The sequence below is a fragment of the Lagopus leucura genome, unplaced genomic scaffold (genome assembly GCF_019238085.1).
Source record: "Lagopus leucura isolate 7727_CA_CO unplaced genomic scaffold, USGS_WTPT01 Super-Scaffold_100122, whole genome shotgun sequence".
In the NCBI taxonomy this organism is placed as follows: domain Eukaryota; kingdom Metazoa; phylum Chordata; class Aves; order Galliformes; family Phasianidae; genus Lagopus; species Lagopus leucura.
The window spans coordinates 83,329-106,146 of record NW_024962327.1 but is presented as its reverse complement, the minus strand read 5'-3'; the positions used below and the strand labels follow the sequence as shown (position 1 = coordinate 106,146).

The 22,818-nt window shown below is 57.4% G+C and overlaps 1 protein-coding gene and 2 long non-coding RNA genes across 3 annotated transcripts in view; 2 read left to right on the top strand and 1 right to left on the bottom strand.

The window, feature by feature from the left end:
• The window catches only part of LOC122189030, a 20,828-nt gene extending 14,665 nt beyond the window's left edge, over positions 1–6,163 (top strand). Inside the window, exon 3 of the long non-coding RNA XR_006181696.1 lies at positions 6,116–6,163. This is a non-coding gene — a long non-coding RNA (uncharacterized LOC122189030). The remainder of the gene's footprint in view (positions 1–6,115) is intronic.
• Positions 3,101–3,722, bottom strand: LOC122189029. Its single transcript, XR_006181695.1, has 2 exons — positions 3,585–3,722; positions 3,101–3,366 (listed from the first exon to the last, which is right to left on the bottom strand). It is a non-coding gene; the product is annotated as an uncharacterized LOC122189029 (long non-coding RNA).
• A 27-nt stretch (positions 6,164–6,190) lies between the features above and the next one.
• Positions 6,191–22,818, top strand: part of LOC122189018 (SH3 and multiple ankyrin repeat domains protein 3-like) — a gene marked incomplete at its 3' end in the record, with an annotated part of 82,253 nt that continues 65,625 nt past the window's right edge. Inside the window, exon 1 of the mRNA XM_042887788.1 lies at positions 6,191–6,445. Within this exon, the coding sequence (XP_042743722.1) occupies positions 6,191–6,445 (255 nt within the window). The remainder of the gene's footprint in view (positions 6,446–22,818) is intronic.

Genomic DNA, 22,818 nt, shown 5'->3' with positions numbered 1-22,818 from the left:
GGTGGCTGTGCTGCCCCATCCTGGTGCAGGTGGTGGCTCTACTGCCCTGTCCTGGTGCAGATAATGGCTGTGCTGCCCCATCCCCAGAGCAGCTCTCTGAGTGCTGCCCTGGAGGAGCCTGGGTGCAACCTCAACTTGTTGGCCCTTCCAGCAGCAGCTCTACCCCAGGGCATGGGGACACTTCTTTGCACCCACCTGGCAGCGATCCCCTGGCAGCACCCTGAGCTTCCCCTTGGTTCTTCTTGCAGCGGTGCTGCCCCTACCCACACCCCTCAGTGCTGCACAAGGAGCTCTGGAGCACCGGGACGGGGTGCAGCTCATGTCCTGCAGGAGATGTGTGGCCATGGGGCAGAGCTGGGGCACACACATCTCCTGTAGAGCAGCACCGCCAGGTCCTGCTGCTGCCACCTCCCCCAGGAATGCAGCACCTGTGCTGGAGTGCAGCCACCTGCATTCTCCTGTGACCTGCCCTGGCACTGGCGTGCCCGGAGATGCCTGCCTGCTCTCAAAGGAGCTCCCTTTTGCTCCCACGTTGTACTTGTAAGCTTTCCCTTGGCCTGGAAACATTGCTGCTGCTGATCTGGAGCTTCCAGCTGCTATTATCCTTGTTTCCTCTCCTCTGCTCCACAGCAGAATGTTTGCAAGACCGCTGCTTGCACCAGAGCTGAGCGCTCCCTGTGATGTGCATGGGGATGGTGTGGGTTTGAAGCCCAGCAAGCCACGGGAGCCGTGCAGGGCTCTCCTTTGGAGCTCTGCTTCATTCCCTGTGTGCGCCCAGAGCAGCCCCAGGGCTGCAGCCCCCATCAGGGCAGAGCTCTGCTGTGCAGGAGGACACTGCAGCAGCTGCCCAGGCTGCAGAGTGAAGTTGGAGTGTGGGTCTGAGTGCTGCCTGTGATGCTCATGCAAACAAAGGAGGGGAGAGGATCTGTGCCGGCCGCCAGATAATGTTGTCACATGGATAGGGGAAACTAGCCGTGAGTGTGTGGGCTAGAAATTAGGCCATCGTGCTCCATCATATCAGAGAAGGATCTGAAACAGCTTTCCAGGAAGAGGAAAGAGGACGAGAGGAGGCCCAGAGAACAGAGTTTGGAAAAATGGCTTCAGAAGTGGCCCCTGGCTGCAGCAGCCCTGGCCTGAGGACAGGGAGAGCAGCCCCATGACCCCACTGTGGAGTTGGGCTTTCACCCCATGCCGGGAACCCTACCTCCCACTTTGCCTTTCCTGCCCTTCCATGCCCTGGGCTGCTTGCTTTCTTCAAGCCCTTTCCTCATGCACTGCCCTGGGTCCCATTGCCATGGGTCCCATCACCCTGGGTCCCATCACCCATCTTTCCACCACCCTGTGGGTCCAATCACCCTGGGTCCCATTGCTCTGGATTCTGCTGCCCTGGATCCCATCACCCTTCTTCCCACCACCCTGGGCCCCATCATTCTGGATCCCACCACCCTTAATCCCACTGGCCTGGATCCCACCACCCTGGGTTCCATCACCCTTCTTCCAACTACTCCGTGGGTCCAATCACTCTGGCTCCCATCACTCTGGATCCTGCTGCCCTGGATCCCATCACTCTTCTTCCCACCACCCTGGGTCCCACCACCCTGTGTTCCATCACTCTGCGTCCCATCACCCATCTTTCCACCACCTTGTGGGTCCAATCACCCTGGGTCCCATCGCTCTGGATCCTGCTGCCCTGGATCCCATCACCCTTCTTCCTACCACCCTGGGGTCCATCACCCTGAGTCTCATCACCCATCTTTCCACTACCCTGGGTCCCATCACCCATCTTTCCATCACCCTGGGTCCCATCACCCATCATTCTACCACCCTGTGGGTCCAATCACCCTGGGTCCCATCGTTTTGGATCCTGCTGCCCTGTATCCCATCACCTTTCTTCCCGCTTCCCTGGGTCCCATCATCTGGATCCCATCACCCTGGTTCCCGTTGCCATGGGTCCCATCACCCTTCTTCCCAGCACCCTGGGTCCCATCATTCTGGATCCCATCACTCTAAATCCCACTGGCCTGGATCCCACCACCCTGGGTTCCATCACCCTTCTTCCCACTACTCCGTGGGTCCAATCACCCTGGGTCCCATCACTCTGGATCCCATCACCCTGGATCTCACTGCCTTGGATCCCATCACCCTTCTTCCCACTACCCTGGGTCTCACCACCCCGGGTCCCATCACCCATCTTTCCATCACCCTGGGTTCCATCGCCCATCATTCCACCACCCTGTGGGTCCAATCACCCTAAATCCCATCGCTCTGGATTCTGCTGCCCTGGATCCCATCACCTTTCTTCCCACTTCCCTGGGTCCCATCATCTGGATCCCATCACCGTGGGTCCCATTGCCCTTGGTCCCATCACCATAGGTCCCACCACCCTTCTTCCCACCACCCTGTGTTCCATCACTCTGGATTCCATCACCACCCTTGGATCCCACTATTCTGGATCCCACCACCCTTCTTCCCACCACCCTGCGACACAGTCAGTGGGCACTGTGGGGTCAGGTTGGCTGATCTTAGAGGTCTTGTCCAACTGGAATGATTCCACAATTCAATGATTCTATGACATTGGGAGTGATGAAGAGAGGCTGTAATCAGGGGGACAGAAGAGGTGGCTGCAGCAGCACTGCACAACCTGTCATTGCAGTGGGCGTCGGGGTGTCCCAATGAGTGGCTCTACGTGTGCTGTCACCTTGGTGCCACGCAAACCCCACTGCTGAGCAGTGATTTCCTTTGGCAGAAGCATTACTGATCTGTTCCTGTCACTATAAAATCTTCCTGAAAGATTTTATAGCTCTCTTTGATGGCTTTTTATCCATTTTTCCCGGCGTTAGGATAAGACTCATTGGATTATAATTTCTGAGATTTTGAGTCTTTTTTCAAGATAAGTGATTTTTTTTTTTTCTTTCCTTCAGCAGAGAAGTTGATTTAATAAGAGAAAATGAATGTGAATGACTCTGCAAGTCTGTAATGGAGTTTGGGGGGCGGGGGGGATGCATTTTTTCCAATCACTCGGATCTGAAACATTATTGGGAGCTAATGAGGTACCAGAAGATTTGAGACTGGGGGGGTGAAGCCAGAATATTACTGACAATTACCATCTGGAGCGTTTAATTTCTCCCCGTGGTGAAATAACGAGGCAGGAAAAAAAAAAAAAGAAAAGAAAAAAGAAAAAAAAAAAAAGGAAAGAAAATCATTGAACAGCAAGGACGGAACGGAGCGGAGCGGAGCAGATGTGGCACTGCTGATGTCCTCCTGCAGCCACGCAGCACAGCTCTCCCCTGTGTCATCTCCGAGCTTCCTTCCTTGTAGAAGCAGGACTTCCTGCTGCTCCTCAGCTTCTTTTGGGTTGGAAGAGCCCTGTAGGATCACTGAAGTTGGGAAAGAGCTCTGAGATCCCCACTCTGACCCCAACCCATCCCACTGCCCACGTCCCCCAGTGCCACAGTGCTCACTGAACACCCCCAGGGATGGGGGCTCCCCGCTGCCCTGGGCAGCTGTGCAGTGCTGACGGCTCTTTGCAGCACAGGTTGTTCCCAATTCCAACCCCGTTGCACCCTGAGCCCATCCCCTCTCACCCCATTGCTTCTCCCTGGGAGCAGAGGCTGACCCTGCATGCGGAGCTGCTGGTGCCCGGAGCGTTGCAGCTCTGGGTTTCTCCTCCCGGCCTCCAGTCATTCCTGCATCAAATGCAGCCTCAACTGCTGACTCCCTGCTCTGCTTCCCCTTTTTTTGCCCTCTGCCCTTTGTTCCAAAGATATTTTTGCCTGCTCCCTTCCTGGCCGTTTGGACTCCATTGTCTCCTGAGCTGCCAGAGGTCTCAGCTGGGCTCACAGTGACTCAGGGCCATTCCATCCGCTTCCTCCCCTCTCCAGCCCCACCTCATCCCCTGACTCACAGCCCAGAGCCCGGCCTGTTCTCTACAGCCCTCACCTTTGCTGCTGATGAGCTGCAGCCCTTGGTCCCAGAGCCACTATCTCTCAGCCCCGTTGAGCTCTCCAAAGCAGCTCCCAAGCGCCTTTACCCAGAGCCTGGCAGACCCTGCACTGTGCATGGCGACCTCCCATTGCTCCCATCCCCTCTGTCTGCCCCACTGCCCTGCAGGGAGCAATTCCCAGACCCCAGGAGAGGTGCTGCGGCACAGGCAGCCCCACTGGGACGTTTTGGGGTTTCTGTGCTGCTGGGCACGAGCATAAACTCATACCTTAGAGCTGGCTTATGTTTGGGGGTGACTGAAACTGATGTCACTGTGCTCCCATCCAGACACGCAGACCTGAGCCGTGTTGGGGATGAGGGCAGCCCGTGCTGCAGGGAAGCTGCTGAGCCACAGCTCTCCAGCACTGCTGTGAAGGTGTGGGTGGCAGGAGCCCAGAGATGGGGCCAGTTGCTCCTGACATGTTCTCATTCATCACCCCTGACCCAGGATCTCAGTTTTGGGGCTGGTGCTGCATTCATGCTCCAGAACCCCTTGGGCTCCTGCTGTGTCCCAGGACTCTGGGTCCCCGGGTGCAGCCTCCCCTCTCTGTTCCCATCTCTGTTGCTGTGGATGCTTGGAGCTGATGAAGCTCCAGAGGGGAGTGCTGGGGGCCAGGCTGCTCGCAGAGCAGGGCTCTGGCTGGGGTGGGAGGGCTGGAGGAAGCACCATTACTCATTTCCTGGACAGATCCAGGCTGTACCGTAAATCTCTCAGCTCTCAGTGGTTTGGGGGCTATTTCTGTTTGAGGATTGTCATCTAGATTAAAGCCTTGAATCCCAGCCAGCCACGGACCGGACGCAGCCCCATGCACAGTCCTGCAGGGCTCAGCCCTCATCCATCTGCTGTTGGCAGGGTAGCCCCCATTCCTGCCCGGGAGTGAGGACCTGACTGCCAGGAGCTCTCCCTGACAGGAGAATGGGCAGAAATAGCTGCCCATGGTGTGGCTGCTTGCATCTGTGCTCCACGTGCGGGAGCTGATGGCAGCTGTGCTGCCAGCAGAGCCTGGAGGTGGCAGCTCCCACTGGGGCAGATCTGTCTGTCCCCAAAGCTGGGTGCTGCTGTGCACTGTTGTCCAAATGTGGGTGCGTGTTGGTTGGTGTGCATGGCCTCGTCCCAGCACTGACAGCCTCAGGGAGCTCACAGCGGGCAGTGCTTGGGCACCCACAGGAGGAACAGTTTGTAGGGCAGGAACCGAGGCTGTGTTTTAACTCAAGGCAAAGTGCTGAGCCCTGCTTGTTCTGCTGGTGTCCAGCCTCCTTCATGGGGATCTCCTTCAAAGGGGCCAGGCAGGCACTCCAGGAGTGATGGTGTGTGAGTGGAGATGGAAAACCAGCGTTGCAGATGGGGCAGAAACCGTGGTGGTGGTGTGGGGATGGGATGGGGCACATACATGGGTGATGGCATGGAGAGAAGGAAGCTGATGGGTGCAGGAGCAGAGCCTGGGATGGATGTGCGCTCTGCCCCCAGCACAGTGTCCGGCCCCAATGCTCTGGGTGTCCCTGTGTCTGTGGTGGGGCTGCCTGCTCCCTGGGATGAGGAGGGGTCTCTTCTGAGTGCGAGTCACTGCCACGGGATCGATGCGCACCCTGGCACCTACACAGGATGGGGGTTGGCCCCTTGCTGGGAGGGGGCCATCACAGAATCACAGAATGACAGAATGGCCCGGGTTGGAAGGGACCTCAAGGATCACGAAGCTCCAACCCCCCCCCCCCCCCGCAGGGCCACCAACCTCCCCATTTCATAGCAGCCCAGGCTGCCCAGGGCCCCATCCAACCTGGCCTTGAACACCTCCAGGGATGGACGGGGCATCCCCAAAATGTCCTTGGGATGGGGATTCCCCTGTGGGGTGGGGACGGTCCTGCACAAGACCCTGGGCATGAAGATCCCCATTGGGGGTGTCCCTGTGAGATCCCTGCCATGGGGTGTAGGGGTGTCCCCACAACGATTCCTGCTTTGTGGGGTCGGGTTCCTCACGGAGAGACCCGAAATGAGAATCCCTTTGTATAGCGGGGGGGGCGGGGGGGTTGGGGTCTCTGCATGAGGGAAGCCCGTGTGCCGGGGGGGGGGGGGGAGAAGAGAGGGTCCCACCGGGGATGCACGGCGCGGTCCCCATTCACCGCCTGTCTCCCGCAGGGCCCCCGGGGGGGCTGTGAGCGCGGCCCCCGGTGCCGGTGCCGGTGCCGGCCGCCCCGCCGCGCCGCACGGAGCATGCCTCTGAGCCCCGCCGGCAGCAAACATGAGAGCCCGGAGTCGCCGCCACCAGAGCCGCCGCCGCCACCGGAGCGACAGCCCCGCGCCTCCGCCGGGGAGCCGGGCTCCGGCCTGCGGGAGGAGACGCGCCTGGACCCGATCCGCGGCCCCGCCGGGCCCCGCTCCCCCAAGCTGGCGGCCCCGGCGCGCATGGAGGAGCCCGCGCCCGGCGCCATCGTCGTCCGCATCGGCATCCCCGACCTCCAGCAGACGGTGAGTGCGCGCCCGGCCACGACCCGCACTGCACCGCATCGCTCCCAGCCCCGCACCGCGTCGCACCGCTCCCGGCCCCGCACCTCACCGCACCGCTCCCGGCCCCGACCCACACTGCGCCTGACCCCGCACCGCCGCGCACCTCACCCGTCCCCGACCCCCCTCTCCGACGCTGCCCGGCAAACTTCGCTGTGCCGCGGCCGCGTACGGGGCCGGAGGGACGGCTTTCGGTGCTGCTGCGCTGCCGGTGCTGCTGCGTTCCCCCGCTCCCCACCTCCCCGCTCCCGCTGCTCGCGGAGCAGCGCAGGGACGCACAGGGCTGCGGCGAACCCTTTCCCCGCTGCGCTCCGGGGCCAGCAGCGCACCGCCAGCTGCCCGGGAAGGGGGCACGGGGCTGGAGGGGGGGAGGGGGCACAGCTCCGACGCCAGCTGTGCCGCGGGTACCGGGCGGGTGCTGCGGTGTTGCGGCGTTGGGGATGGTGATGGATGGTGCGGGGTGCCCCGGTGCGGGGACGGCAGTGCGGCAGGAGGAGTGGGCGCGTGTCACCGGACGGGAGCTGAGGTGGCACCGGGCATCGAGCTGTGCGCCATGGGGAGCTGAGACAGAGCGGGTGGTGCTGGGGGCGCGGGGAGAAGCGTGTGCTCGGGGGCAGCCGTGGTCAGGGCAGAAGGATTGCAGTCACCGTGGATCTGATCTAATGAGGGCGCAGTGATGGGGCAGCAGCTCGCCTGGAGGGGGCAGGAGGGGCTGCGCTGCCTTTGGATCGGATGGGTGCCGCGCTGCTCCTCTGCAGCCCGGAGCAATGCCCTCGGGGACTGGCTTTCAGCTCCCCTTGCCAGCCCCGCCACACCGGCTCCTCCTCCCTCGGCCCCGTTCCCCTGTCCGCAAACTGAGGCGCGGAGGACCCGGTCCCCATCCTGCTGCAACGCTGCTGTGTGACACAGCGTGGTACGGGGTCTGGGGGGGGGGGACAGCCATAGGGATCTTGCGTGGTGTCCATCTCTCTGCCTCCCTGTTCTCTGGGCACTGTCTGCACCCCACTCCTGCTTGGTCTGTTGGGGAGTGTGCTGGGTGCTGGGGTCAGCTTGCTGATGGGGCTGGTGTGATTTTGGGGTCGGTGTGGTGCTGGGGTCAGTGCTGGGGTCAGCCTGGTGCCGAGGTCGGTGTGGTGCTGGGATCAGCCTGGTGCTGTGCCATACTCCCACCCCTCGCCCCCTGCAATCCTGTGCTGCATCCAGGGCTGGTCCCGAGGTGAGGTGAGGCAACGTGGCTGTCCCAGACTCAAGTCCCCGAGCTGTGGGGGCAGTGAGCTGTGCCATGCAAAGCAGAGCATCTTGGCATGCATGAAGCGGGCTTTCCCATCCCATATCTCACTTCCCTGTCGATGCGTCTCCAAGAGCTGATGAAACATTTCAGGGCTGTGTTTTGGGAGCCAGAAGAGCCGGAGCCTCTGGGGAGCTGCGATGCTGAGGACGTTGCTCTGTGCGATGGGGATGTGGAGCAGGGCTGCGGATGGGAGCATGGCTTGCTGGCATCTCAGCTCCAGCGTGGCAGCGAGACCGGCCCTCGAGTTTGCAAGTCGAGCTTCCCGGCTCTCCTGGGGTTGTCTCCAAGGCTCTTTTAGGTTCCTTTGCAACTCTCCATCACTTCTTTTGTGCAGCTGAAAGCCTTTGAATTCACCGTTAGTGGGCTCCATTGTTAGGAGAGCATCTCCACCGCGGGCGGTGACCTCGTGTCGGGGAGGGCACGCTTTTCAGGCAATCGGCGCTTTGCGTCCTAACGGCAGGTCGGCGCCTCGGGTTAAACACTCTGAGCGGCCTGCAGTGGGGCGCCGTGTGGGTTGAGAGGTGAAGCTGCTCTGCAACCGTGCAGGAGCTGGAGAGTGGCCCCGGGGGACGGGAGGGACAGGAGGGATAGCAGGGACTGCAAGGTGGTTTCCAACTGCAGACACAGCTGCAGAGAGCAGGTGGGGATGCGGCAGGGGGATGCAGGAACGAAAGCAGAGGGGCTGCACTGGGATGGAGAGGCTGCACAGCTCAGTGACCAAAAGGAGAGCCCTCTTCATGCTTTGCAGAAGGAACCGGGGCATTCCCCAGCTTCACAACCAAGCAGCAAACCCCTCAGGTTGCTGATTAGGGGAGGCTGTGAACGATCCCTTTGTGAAGGGCAGAATGCGTGGGGCTGTGGGCACGGGGTGCCCTGCAGGGGTTGGGGTGGAGGTGGGGTGGCAGAGGGCAGTGCTCAGCGCTGCTCCTCCACGGTGCAGCATCTGGGACTGCGGTGAGGAGCCATGCAGTGCCTGCAGCTGCGTGTGCTGCAGAGAGCTCCTCTGGCCTGCAAGGCTTTCTGCTCAGCTGGGTGTTTTGGCAGCACCCTACGTTTCCCGTCCCCGTTCCATTCTCTTCCCACAAGGGTTTTGCAAAGCATTTCCTCGCTCTGGATCACAGAGTGCTGAGGTATCGCCCAGAAGCTGCTGTGAGGGTGGGCACTCTGCTGAGACCCCCCGAGGCTGAATGGAGCTGGGGCAGCTCGCACCCATGGCCTGACAGCAGGTAGAAGGGCAGTTAGTGCAGGAGCTCGTGCTGCAGCACGGCCCTTGGGCTGCGTGGCAGCTGGGGAAGCCCCAGAGGAGCCGGATTGCCTGCATCCTGTGGAAGGATGTCCTGCAGTGATGCATCCTTCCTGCACTGGGGTCTGTGCTGGGGGGGTGGGGTCTGCCTGCGTGAGGCTGCAGGGGGCCTGGGGTGTCCCCGTGCTGAGGGATGGAGCTGCTTGTCCTCCTCTGTGGCTTCATGAAGGTTCTGTGGTCCCTCTTCTCAATCTGGATGCTTCAGGATAATATTTTCTGCCTTGTTATCGCCTTAATGCAAATGAGGAAAGAGCTTGAAAAACAGCGCACAGAACATTGATTCTTCTGCTAAGCCAAGGGAAACCGAGGAATAAATTTTCCTATTATAAAAGAGAGAGAGGCAAACTTTTTCCTGGACTCCTGCCCAGCCAGGGCTGAAGGTGAGAAGGAAGGCTGAGGGAGAGGGGTTGTGTTGGGCCATTTTTGTGGGGTTTGGTGTGAATTCAGTGTGGCACAAGCACACGTAAGCGACTGCGGGATGCAGATGTGTCTGCAGCAGGGTGAGGTGGGGATGTGGTGGCTCCGAGCTGTGGCCAACAGATGCCACTGCCCGACTGGGTTCCCACCACCCCTCTGAGCCCCTACCACCCAATTGAGCCTCCCACCATCTGACTGAGCCATCTGCCTCCAGATAAGCCGTCCTCCACCCAACTGAGCCCCCAACAACCAACTGAGCTGCCCACCACCCGTCTGAGCCACCGCATCCCAACGAAGCCCCCACCGCCCCATTGAGCCTCCAGCTTCCCAACGGAACCCCCTCCACCCATCTGAGCTCCCACCACCCAATTGAGCCATCCGCCCCCCAACTGAGCCTCCCACTGCCCCAGCTGAGCCCCCAGCACTCCACTGAGCATCCCCCATCTCTCCACTGGGTCACCATCACCCCACTGAGCCCCCCTACCACTCCTCTGAGCCACCACCACCACCCTGCTGAGCAACCACATCCCAACTGAGCCTCCCACTGAGCCCCCACCACCCCAATGAGCCCCCACCACCCCGCTGCCCACCACCTCACTGAACCACCCCTACCTCACTGAGCAACCACATCCCAAGTGAGCCTCCCGCTTTTCAGCTGAGCCCCCCACCACCCAACTGAGCCTCCTGCTGCCCATTGGCAGCATAGGGCCATGCAGTGCTGCCTGTGCCTCGGTGCCATCCTGTGGGGTGGGCTGGGGGTCTGCGTGCAGCTTTATTGTTGGGGTCTGGATGCTGCAGTGGGGCTGTGTGATTGAGGGACCTTGGGGCTGATCAGGTTGTTTGCAAGAAGGAGTTGTTCTGTCTGCAAGAAGAAGGGCTTTTTTGTAGAGTACGCTGTCTGATGCTCTGCTTCCTAAAAGACAAACAGAGGAGTGGTGGGGACTGTAGGAAATACCTACAGGCACATCAGAGCCAAGAGTGCCACTGCTGCGTGCTGTGTGCCATGATGACTGCACAGCACAGGCCTTGGGTATGAGGCTGATGCAGCCAGCTGTGGGTGCCACGTGCTGAGCACCCTGGTGCTGGTGTGGGTGCCTTAAAATCACAGAGTCGTGGAATGGTTTGGGTTGGAAGGGACCTTCAAAGGCTGTCTGGTCCCATGTGAGGAGGGACCCCTGCAACTCCATCAGTGCTCAGAGCCCCAGCCCCATCCATCCATGAGTGTCTGCAGGGATGGGCAGCAGCACCTCTCTGTGCAACCTCATTGCCCTCAGCATGAATCGTAGAACCACAGAATGGCCTGGGTTGAAAAGGAGCACAGCGCTCATCTGGTTCCAAGCCCCTGCTGTGTGCAGGTCGCCAACCAGCAGCCCAGGCTGCCCACAGCCACATCCAGCCTGGCCTCCAATGCCTGCAGGGATGGGGCATCCACAGCCTCCTTGGGCAACCTGTGCCAGTTCCTCACCGCCCTCTGCATGAAAAACTGCCTCCTCATATCCAACCCAAACCTCCCCTGTCTCAGTAGTGGGGGAAGACCTTGCCCCTTATGCCCAGTCTCAATCTCCCCTCTTTCCCCCTTGCCCCTCATTTCCCCTTGTCCTATCACACAGACTCCACCAAGAAGGGCAGAACCGCTGAGCTCATAGTAGCAGAAATCAGGATGAAAAGGGTGAATGAAACCATCCTTTGTGCACGTGGGGAGCAGAAAATCCAGCAGTGAAAATGGTAGTGAAAACCTGCCGGTGTGCGTGTGTGCGTTGGGCGACTCCCAGGGCTGTGTTGCTCTGGGGGGGTGCTGGGTGCTGGTGGGGGGTGAGGAGTCCCTGCTCTCCCAGTCAGCTCTGTGCTCTGATGTCGGGCAGGTCTGCCCGCTTACAAACCCATGCAGGGGACCGTGGGCTCCTCAGCATCAGGATACAGCGGCTGCAGCGGGATCAAAGCAGGAGGAGGAGCTCCTGGAGCAGGCTCTGAGCTGCTGGCACGCAGCGGCACGGGCACAGCGAGGAGGAGGGGATGAGGAGGGCTCTGCGGATCCTTTCCCATCGGTGGGGTTCTCCCTGCCTGCTGATCCCGGCTGCTCCTCCAGGCACGGCTGCTTTTGGCTGTGGGATGGGGCGGTGGGGATCCAGGATGAAATTATCCCAAACACCTACAAGATTTATGAGCTTATAATCTATTTTTGAAGGAGACACAAATGTGCCCCAGCGGATTTCTTCTCTTTTCCCCCCCCCCCCGAAGTAGCAGTGACTGGTTGCTCCGCATCACTAAAACACAACTGAAAACAGATTGCCCAGGTCGTGCTTTGGGTGTGAGCCCCACACTCCGTAGGCAGAATTAATCCTTGGGAAACACAAAGTGCCTCCGGAGGGCACTGCCCAAACCTGGTTTGTCCCATAGGGCAGCAATGTCCCTGCAGCCCCACGGCTGTCACACGGGGCAGTGAGGCACCGGCTCTGCGTTTCCATTGCGCTGGAAACAGGGAGCGCTTGTTCTGTGGGATCACAGCTCAGCATAGCACATAAAAAATGTATACCCGAGATAAGAGGCTGCTGCAGACGAGTGGTGCTCAGGAAGCAGCCAACTCTCAGAGCTGGAGCTCATCAAAAAGCTTGGAAAATTCAGGAGGAGCAGCGGCGTTCGGTGATTGAGGCTCCGTCCTGAGATCTCTGAGGGCTTTTCTTCTCCGTGAGTGCTGCTGGCTCTCTTTCCTTCCACTTTTAATCCATCTGAAAACCAGACCGAAGCGTACCTGTGGGGTTCTTGGGCTCCATCAGCAGAGGGGTGGCAGCAGGGACAGGGAGGTGATTGTCCCCCTCTGCTCTGCCCTCATGAGGCCCCATCTGCAGCACTGCGTCCAGGGCTGGGGGTCCAAATACAAGAAAGACAGGGAGCTGATGGAGAGGGTGCAGAGCAGCCACAAAGATGAGCAGGGGGCTGCAGCACCGCCCTGCAAAGCCAGGCTGAGGGAGCTGGGCTCTGCAGCACGGAGAAGAGAAGCTGGGGGTGAGCTGAGTGCAGCTGCAGGAGCTGAAGGGAGCCTACAGACAGGAGGGGAGTCAACTCCTGGAAAGGGGAGATGGCAGCAGGACGAGGGGAAACGGCTGGAAGCTGAGGGAGGGCAGCTGGAGGTTGGATGTCAGGGGGAAGTTGTGTGCTGTGAGAGCAGGGAAGGGCTGGAACAGCTGCCCAGAGAGGCTGTGATGCCCCGTCCATCCCTGGAGGTGTTGGAGGCCAGGTTGGATGGGGCCCTGGGCAGCCTGGGCTGCTGTGCAGTGCGGAGGTTGGTGGCCCTGCGTGTGGCTGCAGGGTTGGAGCTTCGTGATCCTTGAAATCTCTTCCAACCAGGGCCATTCTGTGATTCTGTGGTTCTGTGTTGTCCCCATAACAGTGGGGAGATGGCAGCATCCTGCAGGCTGTGAGCTGTGTGTGGGGCTGGGATGTGCCAGCTGTGCTTGGGGCATGGCACTGCGTGGTGCTGTGGTGGACGGATGACACCGTCCGGGTGCTCATTTGCTATTTAAATCTACACCCACCCACACGGTGCTCTATTTTGATCCTAGCTTGCTGTCACAAAGTGGGGATAAAAAGTACAGAATCAGGTTCGAGTGCTGTAGCTTTTCCCTGGTTGTTTTTAACCAAAGGAATGGAAAGGCCTTTGTGACCCAAGAAGGACAAATCCCATCCTAAACGGACTGAGGGTTGCTCCTGTGTGTCCTGAGACCTCGCAGGAGCCCTTACTGTGGTTTCCCTCACTGGGAAGGCAGCGAATGGCCTGGATGCAAGCGTGGCCACTGGTCCTCAAACATGTGGTGCCACCAACCCAACCCTAAACCCACAGTGCCACCAACCCAACCGCATGGTGCCACCATGGTGACACAACCATGCAGTGCCACCAACTCAACCCCAGCCACACAGTGCCACCATCCCAGCCCCAACCATGTAGTGATGGCAACCCAGCCCCAAACACAGGGTGCCACCAACCCAACCTCAACCACACAGTACCACCAACCCAACCCCAAGTACATGGTGTTGCCAATCCAACCCCAACCACACGGTGCCACCAACCCAACCCCAACCATGTGGTGTTGCCAACCCAACCTCAACCACATGGTGCCACCAACCCAACCTCAACCACACAGTACCACCAACCCAACTCCAAGCACATGGTGTTGACAATCCAACCCCAACCACACGGTGCCACCAACCTAACCCAACCCAACCCAACCCAACCCAACCCAACCCAACCCAACCCAACCCAACCCAACCCAACCACACAGTGCCACCAACCCAACCCAATCATGTGATGTTGCCAACCAACCCCAACCACATGGTGCAACCAACCCAACCCCAACCATGTGGTGTTGCCAGTCCAACCCCAACCACACGGTGCCACCAACCCAACCCAACCCAACCCAACCACACAGTGCCACCAACCCAACCCCAACCATGTGGTGCCACCAACCCAACCCAACCCAACCCAACCACATGGTGCCACCAAGCCAACCCCAACCACATGGTGCCACCAACTCAACCCAACCCAACCCAACCACATGGTGCCACCAACCCAACCCCAACCACACGGTGCCACCAACCCAACCTCAACCATGTGGTGATGCCAACCCAACCACATGGTGCCACCAACCCAATCCCAAACACACAGTACCACCAACCCAACCCTAAGCACATGGTGTTGACAATCCAACCCCAACCACACGGTGCCACCAACCCAACCCCAACCATGTGGTGATGCCAACCCAACCACATGGTGCCACCAACCCAATCCCAAACACACGGTGCCACCACACCATCACCAACCATGCAGTGCCACCACAGCAGCCCCAACCATGAGGTGCCACCAACCCAACCCCAACCACGTGTTGCCACCAACCCAACCCCAGCCACGTGGTTCCTCCATGCTGCTGTCTGGCCGTGTGGTGACACCATGCCAACTCCAGCTGCTTGTTTCTGCCCCACTCCCCTCATTCCTCTTCCAATGCCACACAGCTCCTACAAGTTCCTGTTTCTGTGCTCTATCTCATCCACATAAGCAGTGCAAACAAGTGGAGGAATAAATCAGCAGAACATTCATGTTGCAAAGGGAGATTTGGAGGTCAGGAAATGACCTCCTGGATGGCCTAAACCAGTGCTCAAAGCTTTGATCCTTGGCCAGAGCATCTGCTTTCTGCTGTTGTAAAGATCTCTGCATGTCAATAGTTGTATTGGATTTCCAACCCTTTTATGGGAGAATCAAACCATTTATGCACATGCTTTGAGATGCTTTTTGATTACAAGCTGCACATTGTTTTTCCACAGGAGCCCAGCTTCTTTCAGATCAGATTAATTGTGCTCAATGAATGAGACAGCTGTTGGGCTTTTTTTCATCATTCTTATTCAGTGTGCAGCCCTGTGCTTTGCTCACTGCACTCTGCTGAGCCCTGCACCAAACGTGGCACAGTTTAACGTCTCTTTGTAGCTGTTTTTTTCTGGTGTTTATGTTCCTGACAGAAAAATGAACACATTCTGTTGGCATCTTCTGCCGAGAGCTGTGGCTGCCCCATCCCTGGAGGTGCCTGAGGCCGTGGTTGGGGCCTGGGCAGGCTGAGCTGGGGGACACCCAACCCACGGCAGGGGGTTGGAACAGAGTGAACCTTAAGGACCCGTCCCAGGGGATGGATCAAAGTCCCTTTTTCTGCACATTCTTTGAAAATGTGGGGGATTTGGGGTTGCTTACCCAGTTCCAATGTATCCGGTATTGGGAGCGTAGGGTGCTTGTGTTTAATTTGTTACTACTAAGAACTATTTTAAGGTGATAAATGAACATATTTTAGTGCCAATGCAAAGCCCACTTCGACTTGAATCATAAGGAAGAAAAGCTGCTCATCCTCTGTTCAGTGCGAAAAATGCCTCTCACTCTTTTCTAAATATTAGGATAAAATTAAAAAAAAAAAAAAAGGAATGTCTATTTTACATGATGATTGCTTAACGAGAATTATCATAGGATCATGGAATCACAGAACCATAGAATGGCCTGGGTTGCAAAGGCCCCACAGTGCTCATCTGGTTCCAAGCCCCTGCTGTGTGCAGGTCGCCAACCAGCAGCCCAGGCTGCCCAGAGCCACATCCAGCCTGGCCTCCAATGCCTGCAGGGATGGGGTGTCAGACCCCATCTTTTACCTCCAGATGTCTGGCAATGTGTGCTTTGGGTGCAGTGCATGAAGCCATGCAGACCATCTCCAGCACTCTCCAATGGCCCAACTGTTCCTTTGTGCATTGCTCAGTGGGGAAGAAGGAGCAGAACTGACTCCCACCTCCTCCCGCCTGGTGTGCGACCTGCAGGTGCAGCACTGCCAGAGCTGCTTCGTGGTGGAGGCAGGAGGAAGTTTCACCCTGACACCTATGCATCCAAGCTCTAATTTTTGTTATCAACATGCTTGGTCTGTTGTTTTACTCTGACTTCCCAGCAATAAGGGCATTTAACACATCCACGTGAACCCAATATCGTTCCTTCCCATCAGGTTCCCTTCAGGGTCTTCAAAATCCTGGGTCAGCGATGCTCCTGCAATTCCTGCTGGGCCCCAGGGCCAGCATTGTGTGATAGCAAGCAGGGCATCACTGCGACTTGACAGGAAGCAGGGAGCACCTGGAGGGCAGCCCTTGGGTTTATGCTGTGTGTTCCTGTGCCCATGCTCTGGAATTGTGTCTGTGTTTTTTGTTGTGCCTCTGCTCTCTGCCTCCCCGTGGCTCTTTGAGCCAACAGGCGGGAGCTGAGGGGCATGCAGAGCTTCTGGTGGAATGGATGGAGGAAAATGTGGTTGGATATTGGGGAATAATTTCTTCTCCAAAGAGCGGTCAGCACTGCACAGCTGCTCAGGGCAGCGGGGAGCCCCCATCCCTGGGGGTGTTCAGTGAGCACAGGGATGTGGCACTGGGGGACGTGGGCAGTGAGCACAGTGGGGTGGGTTGGGATTGGACTGAGGGATCTCAGAGGTCTTTCCCAGATGTAATGAGTGTATGAAAACTTAGAGCAAGCAAGGGCATAAAGGATGCAGCACGTCCAAGCAAAGGCATAAAGGATGCAGCAGGTTTAATGAAAGATATAAAGGATGCAGCAGTTTTCCTTGTGCTGGGCTGTCAGACCGTGTATTTCTGTGGCCTTCTGGAAGGTTCAGTTGTAGCTCTGTGCTGGGAGCAAATGTTTGCTCACACTCCAGGTGCTTGCAGAATGCCCTGTGCTGAGTGCCCTGCCTGGTTCAGGTGAGGAGCTGGGGAGCTGCACGTGTTTGCACCATTGACCTGAAGGTTTTTTGGAAAGAAGACTTGAGGGCTCCTTCCTGTGCTTAGAGGGCAAAGGGAATGTAATTGAGCCATAATTCACTGGTAAGAAAGCGTGGGATACAGTACGAGGAGCAGCACTGGAACTTTATGTTACAGCTATCTCCAGGGGAGATTATTTCTATTAAAATCTGAGTTGATGGAAAATTCGGAGATTAGCTTCATTCCGAATGGATGGATCTCTGTGCATCCACCCAACAGTGGTTCCCTGCTGCCCCCCGCTGCTGTGCTCTGCCTACAGTGCCAGGTGGACACCAGAGTGCTGAGGGTGCCCAGTGCTGATGTGCTGAGGGTGCCTGGTACTAAAATGCTGAGGGTGCCCAGTGCTGATGTGCTGAGGGTGCCTGGTACAGATGTGGCCTGGGAGGTGCAGCCCTGAGGACACGGTCACTGCTCCTGCCCCATTCCCACCCCTGCCCCGGTGTTGGCAGAGCGCCTGCGGGACCTCAGGAGCAGCCCTGACTTTTTAGAGCACATCTGAAAACCTTCCTGATGCATTTTCCCACCCGGGGTTTTCCTTGGCTGCTCACGGCTGCGCCTCTGCTCGTGGTTTCCTTCTGGGTTCATCTGAGTGTGCGTGTGGAGTGAGCGCAGAGCTGTGGGTCTGCTGCCCATGGACAGTCCCCTGTCCTGCTCCCATCACCCAAGGGCACACTGCTCACTCTCAGATGGCACTTTTGCAGCCTGGCACCCCGTGGTGCCACCAGCCCCCCCGGCTCCAAACCGCCCCGTGCAGCACAGTGGATGTGATGGCAGCGGGCAGAGTGGGGCAGGGAGTGATAACCACAGATCTGTAACGTTCCAACTTGGATTCACAGCATCTCCCCCAGCAGCTCATTCTGGGGAGGGCTTCTGGCTTTGCCTCCGTCTCTTTCTCCACATTGTGTCACACATTTTCTTTCTAGAACTTCTCCATCATCTCCTTTTTGTCTGAGACAGAAGAGGGCTGCGGTGTAGCATCACTACAGGGGCCTTCGGGGGGATCTCATGACTCCTACGGCTCCTGAAAGGAGGTTGTGGTGAGAGGAGTCAGCTGGGGATCCCAGGGAGCAGAGAGAGGATGAGGGGGGATGGGCTCAGGGTGCAATGAGGAGGGTTGGGTTGGAGCTTGGAACAACCTGTGCTGCACAGAGCGGTCAGCACTGCACAGCTGCCCAAGGCAGCGGGGAGCCCCCATCCCTGGGGGTGTTCAGTGACCCCCATTGGGATGCAGCATCACAGCTCTGGGCAAACCCAGCGCCGATCCAGCCCCCTCAGTTGCTGTGGCCATGGGGTGGTGCCCAGGGATGACATGTGGGTATCCTGGCAGTCCTGGCTCCCCCAGAGCACCTCCTGCACCGTGGAGCTCTGTGCCACATCCATCACTTCCCACTCCTGGGACCTGCAGTCTCTGCACCACGGGGGATTTGTTCTCAACGTGGTTTATGAGGATTCCTCATCTGGGAGGGAGCGCCGTGGGTTTTATTCACCCAAATCCACTTTACGTGGTAAGCAAGCTCAGAGAGAGAACATGAGGTTTATGCCAGGGGAAGAAAAAGGTAAATCCGAGATTACAGAGTCAGCAGTGCAGTTACAAAGGAAATAACAGCAGAGATTTGCAGTGCATCTATCTCGCATTCTCTTTGCCTTTGAGCTGCAGGCAGCTGAGCTCCTGCCTGGCAGCATTCTGCATCCACGCTCCTCATGTGCAGCGCCTTCTGATGCAGAAACCCTGGCTTCTGGTTTGTATTTCTTTCCCAGTTATCTCATATATATCCGTAGATAAAATTCCAAAGCTCACCTTGCACCCATTCTCTGCACTGATGGGACCTCCTGACATCACCACCTTGCCTTCTGTTGCTGGTTTCCTCCTAGGGAAGCCCAGCAGAAGGGTGGTCTGTGAAGATGTGGTGCTGAGCGCTGTCAGTCCCAGGGACAGCAAGGGGCTCTGGAGCAGCACTCCTTTCTCTGGCTGGCAAATGGAGACGTTGTCTTCCACTGAACTGGAGCTCAGCCCATTGGTTACTGGGGAGGGAGGGATACCATGTGGAGGTGAGGTGGGGCTGTGGGCTGCTGAGCCTGTGATGGATGGGGGGCGGCTCAGCTGTGCCCCCTGCACTGCCCACCCCCTGGTTCCAGCCCCTGGGGCAGTGAGTTAGGAAGTTTGGAGCAGGACGGAGATCCCAGTCCTGAGGAGTGGGGATAAGCACAGGTGGGAGAGTGCTTTGCAGTCCCTTGTGCTGGCTCACAGTTGTGCTGGGCGAAGGGTGAATCGTAGAAGGATTCAGGTTGGAAGGACCGTTAAGGTAATCGAGTTCCAACCCCTGTGCTACAGGCAGGGTCACCTCCCACTGGAATCACAGTCACAGAATCACAGAGCCCCAATGGTTGGAAGGGGCTTCAAGAGATCACTGAGCCCAACCTGTGCTAAAGCAATTCCCTACATTAGCTCACAATGGTGGGTGTCCAGATTGGCCTCAAATATCTTCACAGAAGGAGACCCCACCACCTCTCTGTGCAGCCTGTGCCTCTGCTCCGTCACCCTGATGGAAAGCAGTTCTGCATCTTAGCACAGAACTTCCTGTGTTCCAGTTGGAGGCCGTTGCTCCTCGTCCTCTGGCTGCACAGCACCGAGAGGAGCCTGGCCTCATCCCTGTGCCTCCACCTCCCTTTAGAGGTTCAGGAGCATCATCCTCCATGATCCCCTCTCAGCCTTCTTTTCCCCAGGGCTGAGCAGCCCCAGGTCTCTCAGCCTGTCCTCGCCCAGGAGATGCTCCAGGCCCTTCATCCTCTTTGCGGCCCTCTGCTGGACTCCTTCCAGGAGATCCCCATCTTTTTGGAACCGGGGAGCCCAGAACTGGACTCATGATTCTCAATGTGGCCTCACCGGGGCAGAGCGGAGCGGAGGATCACCTCCCTCCACCTGCTGGCCACGCTCCTTTTAATGCACCCCAGGACCCCATTGGCCTTCTTGGCCACCAGGGCACACCGCTGGTTCACGGCCAACCCGTTGCCCACCAGGACCTGCAGGTCCTTCTCTGCAGAGCTCCTCCCCAGCAGCTCATGCCCCAACCTGCGCTGATGCATGCAGTTATCCATCCCCAGCTGCAAGGCTCTACACTTGCTCTCGTTAAACCTCATCGGGTTCCTCCCTGCCCAACTCTCCTGTCTGTCCAAGTCTTGTTGAATGGTAGCACAGCCTTTGGAAGAAAGAACTGTAGTTTCCATTGCTTTGGGATGGGAGCTACACAGTCAGTGAATGCTCTGAGCTCCCCCTGACCACTGCAGGACCCTGGAGGCTCCCCTAGGGCTGGATGGAGCTGGTGGGGCTCAGATGGAGAATGGAAGCTGGGATGGAGGAGCAGGCAGTAGTTGCTCCTGAGCTGAGGTAGCTGAGGGACCCTACTACTTTTTCTTACAGCTTTGTAGCAACCTTAATTGGCCGTGCTGGTTTATGGATGTGTGATTGTGAGAGATACCAGTACACAGCATGGTGATGGCCGGGATCTCCTTTGGGTGTCTGCATGCCAGGTTGGGATGAACACACGTAGACACACATTTCCCAGCCTGCAAACGTTCTCATTTCTGTTTTCCTGATCAAGTTACATCACAGTGTATTGTTCTTTTTCCCCCTGGATAAGGTGTTGCATAAAAAAAGGACGTGCAGGAACATTAATATGCTTTTACTAATAGAGGATAAATCATTTATCTCTGTAACTGTGCACCGCTGAATCGATCCATTACAGTAATTGTTGTGTTCAGTGTTTGTGTTGCTAACCTTTCCTTCCGTGGCTCGCTTCAGGTTAACCATTAAGTGTGAGCAGGTTTCTGCCTTCCATTCATTCCTTCACACTGAAGTGTCCTAAAACAAATTCGTCATTTTAAATGCATTTTACTGCCATCATTGGGGGGTGCCTTCGCAACGTGGCTCCAAATCCAAGAACTGTAACAATTAGAAGATCCTGTTCCAGCCCTATGTATCGTGTCGACAATCCAGCCTAGCACTGATGTCCCAGGAAAGCTTTGCTGTGCTCACAGCTGCTGCAGTGACCACACGACTGCTGCTGCAGGAGGGAGCATCTGGGTCCTGTGGGGTCATCGGGGCCCTCGCAGTGCACCTGCAATGGGGTCTGTCCTTGTGAGTGTGGAATAGGGATTCTGGGCTGTGCACAGGGTGGCTGGGGTGGAAGGGACCTCATTGGTCACAGGGCCATAGAACAGTTGGGGTGGAAGTGCCCTTGTGGATCACAGAGCTGTAGGGCAGTTGGGGCAGAAGGGACCTTGTGGGTCACAGAGCTGTAAAATGATTGGGGTGGAAGTGAACTTATGGGTCAGAGAGCTGTAGGGTGGGTGGAGTGGAAGTGACTTTGCAGATGACAGAGCCATAGGACAGTTGAGGCAGAAGTGACCTTATGGTTCACAGAGCTGTAGGGCAGTTAGGGTGGAAGGGACCTTGTGGGTCACAGAGCTGTAGGGCAGTTAGGGTGGAAGGGACCTTGTGGGTCACAGAGCTGTAGGGCAGTTAGGGTGGAAGGGACCTTGTGGGTCACAGAGCTGTAGGGCAGTTGGGGCAGAAGGGACCTTGTGGGTCACAGAGCCATGGGATGATGGGTTGGAAACAATCATACAGATCATGGAGGTGTAGGACGGTTGGGATGGAAGTGACCTTACAGATCATAGGGCCATGGAAGGGAACATCCAACCCCCCCCCCCTCCACCCCTGCTGTGGGCTATGTGCCCCCCAGCTCAGGCTGCCCAGCGCCCCATCCATGGCCTTGGGCTCCTCCAAGGATGGGGCACCCACAGCTCTGGCAGCAGCGCCATGGCCTCACTGCCCCAAAATGTTTTCCAATTATCTAACCTAAATCTTCTCTCTATAAGCTCTCGGTGCTGGCCTTGCCCAGACCGTGCTGGCAGCTCACACTGCAGTTTGTTCTTTTCCCCAGGATTGCTGCAGGGGTTTACCAGCAGCTCGGGTGAAGTGATTTTTATTGTGGCACAGGTTGATTTCGGGGCTGGTGTTCAAGGTGAGCAGAACCGGAGTTGGAGGGGGTGACGTCTCTTCCCCTTTTTGAGATCTAACAGAGGGTGTTTTTCTACATTTCTTTTTTTTTTCCTCCTCTTATTGCTGGCAAACGTATTTCTAATTTGCTGTCTCACCTGTAGGCCGTTATCGAGCATTGCGTGTGTGTAGTTGCTCTCCTTTGCTGAGGATGTGTGGGGGGTTTTACAGAACAGGATTCATCTTTGTTGGATCTCACTCTCTGGAGACGTCACACCTTGTAGTACACATCTTGCCTCAGTTCAGACGCCGTCTTTATTAGCAGCATCGTATTTCCTTTCATACCTTTGTTGTCAGATGGACCCCAGGTGCCTCCCAGCCTCATTCCTCCACTGAAGGCTTTGATGCTATTTGTCATTGCCGCTCTATGGGTCGAGGGCTGAAGAGCCGCGTGATGGTGGCACATCCAGCACAACTCTGAGAAATTCACATTGTGCAAACAAAATGCCACAAACCAATTCTGAACGCTGCTTCCAAAGCCTGCAGTTGCCTCCATTCTCACGACCTGGGAACGCTGCAGTTCCCATCATGAAGAAGTCTTCTCAGCCCGGGGGAAGCCACGCTGTTCCTGACAACACGAGCTCTAGTAAAGCAGTTCTGCAGCTGCTTTTGGCAGTTCTGCAGTAGGGCACTGATTCTCTAAATGTGTCCTGACTTTCACAGGTCATTGGCATCGTTAAAGGCCTGGCTGTTAATTAAACCGCTAACCCAACAAAATCGCCCTCCCCGCTGCTGATTGGCCCTTCCTCGGTGCTGGTTTATTGATAGCAATTTGTGCTTTTTTTTGTACCACTGCTTTACAGAATCGACGTGCAGAGCTTGGCGGCCAGCTGCTGATATGGGGCTGGGAGGGAGAGGTGCTGGAATGGGGCTGGGGAGCCCGTGCTGATATGGGGACGATGCAGTGGGTACCAGCAGGATGGATGCTTCTGGGCTGGCAGCCTGCAAATACC